General features: G+C 34.1%; 1 protein-coding gene across 1 annotated transcript; it reads right to left on the bottom strand.

Moving 5' to 3' along the window:
* Positions 1-6831: 6831 nt before the first annotated feature.
* LOC137089886 (natural killer cell receptor 2B4) lies at positions 6832-11596 on the bottom strand. The gene is made up of 7 exons (XM_067453449.1): positions 11536-11596; positions 9671-9982; positions 9096-9353; positions 8524-8646; positions 7450-7508; positions 7224-7370; positions 6832-7077 (listed from the first exon to the last, which is right to left on the bottom strand). The coding sequence occupies exons 1-7, from the start codon at positions 11582-11584 to the stop codon at positions 6928-6930; spliced, it is 1098 nt and encodes a 365-aa protein (XP_067309550.1). The 5' UTR covers positions 11585-11596; the 3' UTR covers positions 6832-6927.
* Positions 11597-12585: the final 989 nt, after the last annotated feature.

The raw sequence follows: 12585 nt of genomic DNA, 5'->3' as shown, positions 1-12585 counted from the left end.
TTTTCCTTAAAAAAATAAATATTTTAAAAATACTTACTGTATGTTTATCATTTGGAATGGTAGCTTGGAAATATATAGCTATTCATAAACATTATAGTCAACCCCATAACTGATGCTTCCAATATTAACAATTACTTAGGTTGTCCTGAATTGTTTGAATGTGACTGTTTTACATTTAAGAATTTTGATCTGATCTTACCCAGACTGAAGTTAAACCAACGAGCATTTCAGTCAGTCTTTCTCATCCATGTTTTGTTTCTTCATGTTTTGTTTTTGACATGGATAGTAAGTAGCCTCGAAGTATTGGATTGTATTATAAGTATTCGAGAAGGGAGTTACCTTGAGATACTGTAGTATTATATGGTATTAGATTCGGGTAGGGAATTACCCCAAAGGTACTGTAGTACTGTATTGTTACTGTATTATATTCGGGACAGGAATTACCTCAAAGGTACTGTAGTATTATTGGTACTTGAGTATTGTATTATATTATATTGAGAACTTGAGGTTGTTTAATATTGAGAATTTCGACGTCAATATTCTCTAAAGTTGCATGACCCTAAAACTCTGGGCGCTGTATATTACAAACAAATCTATGATCCACATACTGTATGTACATGAGGATTGTAAAATTCTCTGCAGTCAAAATGCACAAAAATAATAAGTATCAGCATTCCCAAAGAATAAGCAACTTTAATAAAAGATGTATGATTGGATTGTGTACCAGTCAGTGTAAATAAGACCAAATGACAGAAGTAGCTTGTAAATCATAGGAAAAAAAAAAGCTGTGCATGTCTTTCAATGAAGGAAGTTAAATATGTGTGAGAAGTAATGTGACTTTCAGCCTCATAACCACACGTGTGAAGAAACTGTCATTTCCTCTGCACTTACGCAGTTTCTCCATTGTCGGGCGCTGTTCCAAATAACACCCTAAACAGGTGCGATCTTCCTACGGGTCTGTACTTTTGTGAAGTAATGCCGCTTTATTTATCTGTGAGATTCTTACAATTGTGTATAGGATGCTGCTGTTTGTGTGTCAACCATATTTGAGAATTATATTTGCTTGGTTTATTTGAGTCATGGCTTAATGACCATGGACAAATGTGGGTCCTCAAAGTGGGCATGTGCTCTATAGCCAGAGGGACTGCAAAAAAATAAAATAAATATTGGGGGCCCTATGAGTACCACAATGTAAACGTGAACGTATCATATGCACACAGAAAATTAAAAGACTTCATGGCAACACATCAAAATAAAAGTTTGGTTTAACTTGAAGAAATTATAACATACATTAGACTATTATTCAGTAAAATGTATTTCACAGTAATAATAATAATAATAATAATAATAATAATAATAATAATAATAATAATAATAATAATAAATTAAATTATATAATAAATTAAATAATAATTATTAAACTATTATTATATTAGTATAAAATTATTATGACTTTATTTTTTAATAATCACACAATTTTTTTCCATGCTTTAATTTAAAAACCTCAAACCTCTGTACTTTGCTAAAACTAATAAAAGGAATTTTTGTTTTTATTTGATAAAAATTTTCAAATATTGCCTTCATATCGTTACTGCCTTTTTGATCATGAAATTGTATGTTATTGCAAAACGTAATTATTTTAGTTAAGTTGTTTATGTTATGAATATGAATTATGTTCTATATATACATCTATCTGCAGCCAAACTATATGAGAACTATATAAGAGCCTCGTTTTCTGGGCCTGGTGTCTATAAAAGTTTTTCTTTGACTAACAAGGAAGTTTTCAGCTCTGAAATTTATAGGATAATCTTATATTACCATGACCTTATCAAAGGCTCAAGGGAAAGTTGATTTCTTAATTCATCACCCCTTTAATTGGTTGGAAAAAAAGAAAAAAACTATTGGATTTCACATGGTCCTAAATATAAAATTGTTGTTAAACTTTCAATAAATCATTGATAAATTGTATATATTTTATAATTTCAGTAAAATGTGATTACTTTTTGTTTACGAGAGTGCAAGCAAACAAACATATGCGTAATCACTGTTAGATGAGGGGTCTCCCCTCTGAGGGGTCCCTGGCCCCCAGACTGCTTGAGAACTCTTGTCCTAAAGCATGTGAGTTTGGTTTTATTAAAGGGTTGAACAGTTCAATATTTCTTTATTTTAAATTCATCAAGGGCAGTGTTCCACTTCACTGTTCACCCCTCATCTCACTTCTTTACACCTACACACATTGGTTTCACAATTACTTTTTTAAACATCCCCCACTGGTTAAGAACCTGGAATTTGATAAAGAGGTCTCCAACACGTGGCCACAACAACTGGCAGGCACATCCTGTGCATTGCAGTTGAAGATGCAGTTTTTAAAGGGGTACTTCAGCGCTGGGAAGATGAATCTGTATTTAAACTGGGTCTTCAATGTAGTAGAAATGTGAAATTATTTTTGAATTTGATGCCTTCTTGACTGAGAAAAGACAGAAAATGTATTTTTGTCTCACGGGGATGAAAGACTACAATTCCCAGAATGCTTCACTGCCCTGTAAGGCCATTCCCAAAGCCACTTACTTGATTACTGTGACTGAGTTGGAGAAGACACTTAAAATCTGAACGTGTCCGTTCAATATAATGAGTGAGTCGCCGCGTGAGTATCACAGCACTGAGCACTGACTGCAGGAGTGAGATTGATGAGCAGAATGAGCTCTCATGATGAGAGCTGAGGTAATCGCTACTACAATCGCGGCATACATTCACAACGCAAGTTCAGTCTGGCGCGTTTCAGTTCATGCCTTTTGCAAGCTTAACTTTCATAGAAATTAATTTGATAAGTTAATATGAGTTTAAATAAGTGCCTGTAGCTGCGAGCTGAGCTCTGTGTGTGATCTCCATCCCCCATGCGCGGGTTCAAAACATGCGGAAATGGCTCCCTCTGCTGGCTGTAGTCTTTAGCCTTAGCCAAACATTCCTCCTATGATGCAAATATCGTCAATTTGCATCATAGGAGGAATTTTTCCTGAAATAAAATACATAAATCTCTTGTCTCAGGGGGATATGAGGGGGGAAAGCACAATCATTTGAATATACTCCAGGGTTTCTACTGATACAAAGCCATATGCTAATCGCTGAAGTACCTTTAACATCTCTATATCTGTAACACAGAAGGGTAAGCTGACTTTGGTTAAAAAATCATCTGACTCACAGCACAGAAAGTCATGAATCTTTTTTTTTTAAATAATGAAAGAAAACAAAAAAAGGGGGGGTCCCAGACCTCCCGTAAGCAATTACGGACCCCCATACGGCCCAACAAAATGACCTTGAGTGGTCCCCTGGTTACACATTAAAATTAGAATTCTATAACCATAATATAAAACATAACCTTTAAACAACCAACAGAAATGTTTAGGGGTTCAAACTAATAGCTAAACATTTGTTTAATTGCACAATTTTTAGTTGTAAATATAGGCTACGTGATTCATTGTAATTCATAATGGGATATTCTAAAACGCTTAATGTATAGGCTACAGTGATATTAACAGAACAAACTCATTAAACATCTTAGTAAAGTATACTACAGTACAAAAAATGAGATGAGCCCAGAATATGAACGCAGTACATTAACCTTTTCCTCTCATAGAAAACCGTTATAAGTAAACGTATACTTTATTAGTATGATGTTTGGCCTACTGAGATTGGTCTGTTAATATCACTGTCTCACTATAAACCATGTTACAATATCTCTTCGAAACATTAATAAAGCTTTTTGTTCGGTTGCATATTATAGATATACTCAAAACCGTGGACATGTCAAATTGAAAATGAATTGAATTGAAATTTTTTTTGCAAATGTTTCTTCAAAACATTAAGCACAAACGCTACCGTGTTACATGTGTTAAATGTAGCTAAATACAGAAAAGACATGGGAACATTTTACAATACGGCTTATTTTTTAACATTACATAACTACATTTGTTAACATGAACTGAGTGAACAATTCTTGTAGGATCCGCACAATCGGCTGATAAGCGGGTGATAAACTTGCCAGTTTCTGTGTCTACTAGAAGCACGCAAGTGCAACTCGGCCGTCATCATGTTAAGCCCCGCCCACCGACTCTATACACGATGTGATTGGCCTGACCAGAGTTTGGTTTTTACAGCTCAGACGTGTATTGAGAGTTCCTAGACGACACACGCGGCAGATTAAATTTGCTGCCGCTAGGGTGCGTCTAGATTTCTAGGCTAGTTAATCCCAATATTTACTATATATATTAATAATAAAGTTCCAAATTTCAATTAGTCCTTCAGCACATGTTGACTCCTAACACTACATCTATTTATCTTATAACCTGATACCTCCTCTCCCCCATACAAGCCATGTGAGGGGGTTTTGATCAGTGTAAAAGTCAATCCTTTATATGTGGGAATAATGCTTGAGGTTTGCTTTTGTGTAATAGAAAATGTTTATCAAAAGAGCACAAAAACGGTAAAGCAATGTGTGCAGAACTCTACTGGAATTTCTTAAATTGATATGATTAATTTTAGACTATACACTTAAGACACACCATAATGTTGAAGTGCATCCAGCTGCACAAATGTGTAAGAAAAAGATAAATATTTTCTGGCAAAAGCTTGATTTAAATTCAAAAGACAGACTACATCATGAAACAGGACAAATATACATGTATTTTATAAGTTCATATATTATTTACACTTATACACTTATATTATATTACAATTATAAAGCAGCTCTGTACATTACATTTTTGTTTAAATTCTCCTCAAAATGTATTTCAATATATTAAACTGGGGGAGGAGTGCAAATGAGAAAGTGAACTCTTTCAACGTCCCTTCAAAATAACTTAATCTTTCCAGGAAGTGGTTGTGTCAGGTGTTGCCTGCAAAGGCAGTGACACATCTATAACAGAAATCTACAGAAACCACGTGTGAATTTCCATTCCTGTCGAAGTCACAAGTTCAATAGTTTGGAAATTATACTTAAAAAAACATTTACTGCTGCTTTTATATATATATATATATATATATATATATATATATATATATATATATATATATATATATATATATATATATATATATATATATATATATATATATATATAATATATATATATAATATATATATATATATATATATATATATATATATATATATATATATATATATATATATATATATATATATATATATATATATATTCTGACTTCGACAGAAATTATATATATATAACATACAAAACTTCCAATATTTCAAATGCATAAATGATGCATAAATGCACATGGTAAATATGCTGCTTATTTACACCTGAGAATAACTGACACATGATTACATTTTTTCCCATCCACAGCTCATACAGGTTATCAGTTGGTAATTATCATAAATAAGCATCATGACTTATCATATTCAGTTAAAGTAGTTCAGTTAAGCTTGTTCACAGTTAATAATTTCATAATTTCACTGCAATTCAGTGAGAGCACACAGTAACGGTTTAATCTTCACCTGATAAACTGTCTGAGGTCTGGTTTGTTTCCTCTGAATCTCCTGCAGTATATCACACTGTCTGAGGATTCTCTGATTTCTTCAGCATCTCCAGAGTCTTTTGTGCCTTAAAGATCTCCTGTGGATACAATGCAATTATAATGTTAAACTGTTGTTTTGGCTGAAAAGAGCGGTCAGTGCTCATATCCACTCCAATATGACATCATATTTCCGTCCTTCGGATGAGACGTTAAACCGAGCTCCTGACTCTCTGTGGTCGTTAAAAATTCCAGGATGTCATTTGATCAAAAGCCAAATTTTCCCATTGGCCTCTGTCCATCTTGGCCTCCTAATCATCCCCCTCTCCTGATTGGCTTAATCACTCAGTCTCCTCTCCACCAATCAGCTGGTGTGTGGTGAGTGTTCTGGCGCAATATGGCTGCCGTCACATCATCCAGGTGATGCTGTACATTGGTGGTGGTTGAGGAGATTCCCCCCTTCTAAAAGTAAAGCGCTTTGAGTGCCTACAAAAGCGCTATATATATATAATAAATAATTATTATTATATACAGATAATAACAGAAATACCCCAGGCTTTTATTACATTTTACAAGTTAATGTGAATTAACTTTTTTTTGAAAAAACGGCCTTGACTGTTTTATAAACTACACAACTTAACATTGACATTTACCAGAGAAACATGAACTGAGGAAACCTGAGGGCTCAAACACACTGAGGATGATATTTCATGAAATAGGGAACATGTGTAAACCAATCAGCTCCGCAGCAGAGCAGAAAGTCACATGTTGTCATCTCAAAATTACGGTAAATCTGACAAATGTGACAAAGAAAACCATGACTAGAAACTAAACAAGACAATGAAACCAAACGAAATATGACTGTGATAGAAACTTACATCAACTTCTGCATACACTGTTTGTTCACTCTGATGGGCACTACTCTTGTACGTTGTTAAATTCAAATAGGAAGTTGGGGAATCCTGTGGTGACATGCCAGATTCTATTTTAAACAGCATTGAGCCATTTCTTTTATAATTATAGTGAATGAACATTGGTGAAAAACTGCAGTGTCCTTTTATTCATCAACGCTTGTGTGTAATATTTTACAGTTTAGCATAACAATGTAAATAAGAAAAATCATGTGAAACTACTTTCCCCATGGATTCAGGATCTAACGCTGCCATACTTTTCTAAAGGTCCTGTTTAAATGGAGTCCAGATTATATCAGCCAACATCGGGAATTTTATGACCGTTTCCTAGGTTAACTGCACGTTGATGCTCATGTTTAATTTCTGTGTAATAAATGTACATCCAAAATACATTTACCAGTGCTTTTATTAAAAAAGAAAAAAGACAAGCAGAATAATTAATTCGCATATTCACCATGAATCATTTACAATGTACCTGTGACCTTTATTCCGGTTTTGGATGTGCAGATGCATCCCCAGCTGCTGGTTTATTGACCACAGCATAAATGGTATGATCAGATTTTGGTTCCCTCTGAATGGTAGCGTAGAGAGTGACTGGTGCATTTGGATTGATCTCCTCTGTTAGTGTTGCAGTCTAAAATAGAGAACAAGACCAATTGTGTTCATTAAAACATGTTTCCAACATCATTTAAAACATCTACAGGTTCTTAAGTGCTTGAATGGCAATAAATTTAATCCTTATTTTTTGTATTAAAATTAGACTAACAGTTTAATCTTCACCTGATTCACAGAGTCATGACTGGGTGAGGTCTGGTTGGTTTCCACCGTAACATCAGGAGATCCATGTTCTCGTACAGTATCATACACTGTGGAAGAATTCGTTGATTTCTCCAACATCTCCAGCGGCCTTTTTTGGTTAATATTTTCCTGCAAATAAAATCCAATCAATATCAGACTTAAGCATATATTATCAGTGGTTAATGAAGGATAGTAATATAAAACTTACGTCAACGTTTTCATAGACTGTATGATCATCAAGCTGCTGGTCAGGGGTGTAGGAATCATCTGAAAACATTTTAAATCTCATCAGACTCTCTTTAAATACAATAGATTAAACAATGTTTATTACAAATCTTTATTTGTTTGTGTGTATGACCATGTGCATGGTCTATATAGTTTATTAAGTAGTCACCATGTTTGATAAATTCTTTAAGGTATAAAATTCCCCCCCCCCCCCCCAAAAAAAAATTCATCAAAGTCTTCATTTACTCCCCTAATGTCTTTCCAACCTCGTAACACTTTTGTTCATCATAAAAAGTGATCTTGTCTCTTCAGAACATTTGGAATTTGAGGGACAGAATGTTCTGATTTCAATTAAAAAATATCTTTATTTGTGTTCAGAAGATGAATAAAAGTCAGTAAAAATAAATTTAGCCATTAAAACAGAGTCCAGAAAATGTAAACAGAATAAACCATGGAACAGATTTCATAGGGCATTGCATGCACTGAAAAAAAGCTCTTCCTCAGGTTTTTTGTTTTCCAGTTTGATCAAGATCAAGATACATTTAATTGCAAAATTAAATAATTAAATCTTGTCTGAGAAATTGAACAAAATTAATTCAGTTTGTGCTTAAAAATATTTGCTACTGTGTGAATAAATATCAACTCAATTAAAATTAAGGTCTAATAGTCTAATCAGATTAAATTATGCTAAACTATGCTAAAAGTGCTCCCGCCAGACCCAGAGATTGGCTGAGTGGATTTGAAAATGGTAAAACGCAACTGTTTAACTATAGGGGAGTTGGAAAAGCCTATTTTCAAAAAATGTGGAGTGTTCCTTTTTTTTTTTTTTTGTAAAATTAATGAAAAAGTTATGAAGATCAGTGGGAAATTGTATTAATACAAAGTGTCACTAATACAACTTACTATGTACTTAGACATTTACAGAACATATTGAAGTGTTAAGTTCCCTTCAATTTGTTTACATTTTCTTTAAATGGTCTTAAAAGGTCTTAAATGTGCCTTCATAAAGCCAGCAGAAACCCTGCTTTAAAATGAATGTACAATTAGACAGTCTTACCTTTTTTTCTTTTGTAGAGACACCAGCCGATCACTGATGCCAACAAAAATGTTGTCAATACACAAATAAGAGGGATAAACCATGAGCGATGCATTGATTGAAATAATTCAGCTGGTGGTTTTTCTAGACATGAACGATAAGAGCAAAAACAGGCAGGCCAGTGTTAAGTCAGTGTGAAATTATGAGACGGATCTCACGAAAATGCGTATAAATAGTACGAGTTTGCAATCTCGTGGAATGTATACGCCAAAATGAGTTTTGGCGTGCTTATGGTACGCGGTTTTTCGCGTGCATATGATACGCTTTTTATGGCGTATTATACATACGAACCCCCCACCCCACCACCCTAAACCTACCCAAGAGCGTGTCATATGCACGCCATAAAGTGCGTCTCATATGCACGCGAAAAACCGCGTACCATACGCACGCCAAAACTCATTTTGGCGTATACATTCCCCGAGATTGCAAACTCGTACTATTTATACGCATGACCATGAGATCTAAATTGTACACTCTTGGTCATTTTCTGTTTGCTTCATATGTGAGTGTTTTGACATGGATCCAGTATGTACCTTGATCAACAGTGCAGAGTTCATTAACCCTTTTTTCGTCAGTCTTCCAGCTCACTAGGTTGCTATGGTTACACATGATGTAGCCATCACTGCAGTTCAGTTTTAGAATGTAGTTGTCAGTTGATGTCACTTCCTCTGGAGAACAGGTACTGTTATAGATTGAGCTGATAGTAATGTTACTTCCTTTACATGTAAAGCTACAGGGTTCAGGGCTGGACCAGTTTGAGTTTACAGTCAGGACTGGAGTGTCCACTGGATCTGAAACACACACATATTAAAACATTTAAGGTTACACATACAAAGATTCTGAACTTTCCAGTTCAAACCAGTACCAAATCATACTATTTTATTCAGATGTCCTGAATGAACATTACAATACTATAAAATGTTCTGTGGGTTTTAAAGGTAAAAAATCAGTACATTGCAAAAAATGTTTTTTTTAGTTGTTGTTGTTGCTAAAGCACTTTATTGTGCTACATAATTGTGTATTGTTTTCAAACTAATATAATTGCATATAAATGACATTGTCTTTTATTAAGTTATATTATAGATTAAGTAGTACATATCACACTCACCTATAACAGATACTCTGTATGTAACAATAGTTTTCTCTGAATCTCCACTTGCTATTGCTCTGTAGAGTCCACTGTCTGTCTTCTGCATGTTCTTCAGTGTGAGAGAAAAGGTTTCAGTGTTGAAATCCACTCTGTCCTTGTAGGAATTGTGAAGTTTTTTAATTGTTTTTGTTTCATTTGAATATTTAACTATATTTTCTGATTTAAAATTCCTCCAGTTCAAGTAATCAAACTCTGGTAGTTCCTGTGTCTGTGTATCCAGCTGAACAGAATCTCCCGTCTTTACAAACACAGAGATCTCAGCACTGAACCCTGAGGAGAGAGAAAATATTGATTTGATTAAAGGACAAAGTTTAGTAACTGTTTGCTAATTGGCATTGTAGCATATAGCAGGAAAAAAATGCTTACACCTTATTTTAAGGTGACATAGTAACATTGTACTTACACAAATCAGTACTGAGCAGAGGTGGACAAAGTACACAACTCCATTACTTAAGTAAAAGTAAAAATACTATTGGCCAAATATTACTCCATTACAAGTGATTGTAAAAGATTTTTACTTAAGTAAAAGTACAGAATAGTTTCTTTTAAAAGTATTTAAGTATCAAAAGTAAATCATTATTTTATTATTGTTGCATTGTATGAATGCACGCTGTGCCATCATGGTGGTTTAAGCCAGCCGGTAATGCTCCATCTGACATGCTAGCAAACAACTACCTTGAACTAATTTAAATTATAATTTAAATAAAAAAAGTTACAAATCTCTCATTAAAGCTGCTGTCACTTTAAGGCAGAATGTACGGATCCAATACACTGATACGCATCTGATGTTCTCCCAACTGTTTACGTTCAATAAACTACGTTGACTAAAATACTTGCCAAAACAGACATTTTTGACATCATTCTATGTATATTGGTCTGTTCGAATGCGAAAAGACGCGGAAGAGATCTCTATTCCTGTTATCTGAGGCGGATTTCTGTGTGCGCTCAGAAAACCCGACTGAACTGGATCTTCCGCTTCATCATGCTTTTTCAGATTCATCCATGTGTCTGCTCTTCTCTTTCTCCCAGACATTTACATTGTTGGGCGTTTCAAGAGACCGTATGTGCAAGTGTATGCTAACTTATGTCCCGCCACGTATGTATCAGCATATAATTCAAATGTGTGGATCTCATGCAGGACATCATTCTGACTACAACTCTTCCCAAATTGTTTTATGTTCTAAAAAAAATTACGAAATTATTCATCAACAAAATTAACACGGCTTCATGCTGAAACTTCATCTAAAAGCACAGATAATTTCCATTTTAAGCTTTCACCAGAAATTACGTTTCCTCGGGTTGGATGGTGAGTTTTTGAAGGCTGGGATATGATTCATTTTAGGCAAACAAAGCAACATTTAAAACAAAACTAATCTTAATTCATTTCAAAAAACTGAAACGAGTTTTGCCATTTCGCCATCAACTGATCAGTGTTCAAAAAATGCTGGGAAAATGAAGCATAATTATACGTATCTAACCCTAACCATAACTCTATAGTAAGTACTAAAGTTGGACAGTAACCAAGTACATTTACTTTTTGAGTATCTGTATTTTACTTTAGTCCTGGAAACTTATGACTTTAACTTCATTTGGTAATTTTCACTCCACTATATATATATTATATATACTATATATATATTTTAGTGAAACATTTTTGAAGTAAAGCCTAAATAATTTAAATAAGACTGTCAATTTAATCAGTCAAACACGACTGCCAACTAAACAGAAACAAAGCTAAGACCTAGGTTAGTTTCAAAAAGAATCTTAAAACCTACTTTTCACTTAATCAAAGGTATCACGGTAAAAAGATTGGATTTGTTTACCTGTGTTGTAAGTAAGAAGAGAAATTAACAGGAGCAGCCTAAAAGCCATCGTCGCAAACAAAAATGCCTGTTTCTGTGCGGGTATTTCAATGAAGGAAGTGTGAGACGTATGTTTCAGCCTCTGGACCACAGATAGGAGACATTTTCGTCATTTCTGCTTTGCTCGTTCATTCAAATCATGACTGTAAAGGACAACAAGGGCAAATATGATACCTTACTTTGCAGGTATATAACAAAAAACACCTGGTGTGTTTTGAGGCTTATGCATTAAGATATTCACCCCTAAAGAGTCATAAAGTCAAAGATGGCCCAGAACACCACACAGCCATGTCAAACAACACAAACCTAGCGTAATATTTTAGATAAATGAATATTATTTTTGTTCCACAGGGTTTATAGCTTTTCCTAAAGCCTGTAAATGTAGTTTGATTGAAGTTTCACGTCTCACTTCTTTACACATTCACACATCCTGTTTGCACACTAAGAACCCTAAATACACACAACTCTCGGTAAGATCCACACCTCATATACGTGACAATATTACATCTATACATATTTTAAATGTGAACTCTAGTGTTGGCAGTTGCACCTTAAAATGCCAACATGCATGTTTTCTATTTTTAATCTATCTATCTAAACATGTCTGCTTAATAATATATAGGGTAAATCCGACTTCCTGACTTTGTTTGAAGAAATCCCCTGACTCGCGTTACACAACTGGCTCCTCAAAAATATTTCCCCACAAAGTTCTTTTGGAATGTACAGTGTCATAATTTTCAATGGAGGAAAACACATTTGAAATGAATCTGAGATTTTAATTAATCAAACACTTTTATTAATAAAGACAGCAGCTGAAACCAACATTTAACACACAAATAATTTTTTGTATTTATGAAAAAATGGCAAAATATACATAAACACACATTGAAAATGAATGGAAATAATGTATACAGATTCCTTACAGTGAAAATGACTATAACAAGTTAAAAGTCACCAGTGACTAAAATACAACTTTAAAGTATCTGATTTTAACAGTACATAAGTATTTTA

Source organism: Pseudorasbora parva, chromosome 9, assembly GCF_024679245.1.
Source record: "Pseudorasbora parva isolate DD20220531a chromosome 9, ASM2467924v1, whole genome shotgun sequence".
NCBI lineage: Eukaryota > Metazoa > Chordata > Actinopteri > Cypriniformes > Gobionidae > Pseudorasbora > Pseudorasbora parva.
Note: the sequence above shows the minus strand (reverse complement) of the source record. Positions and strands in the feature narration are given on the sequence as shown.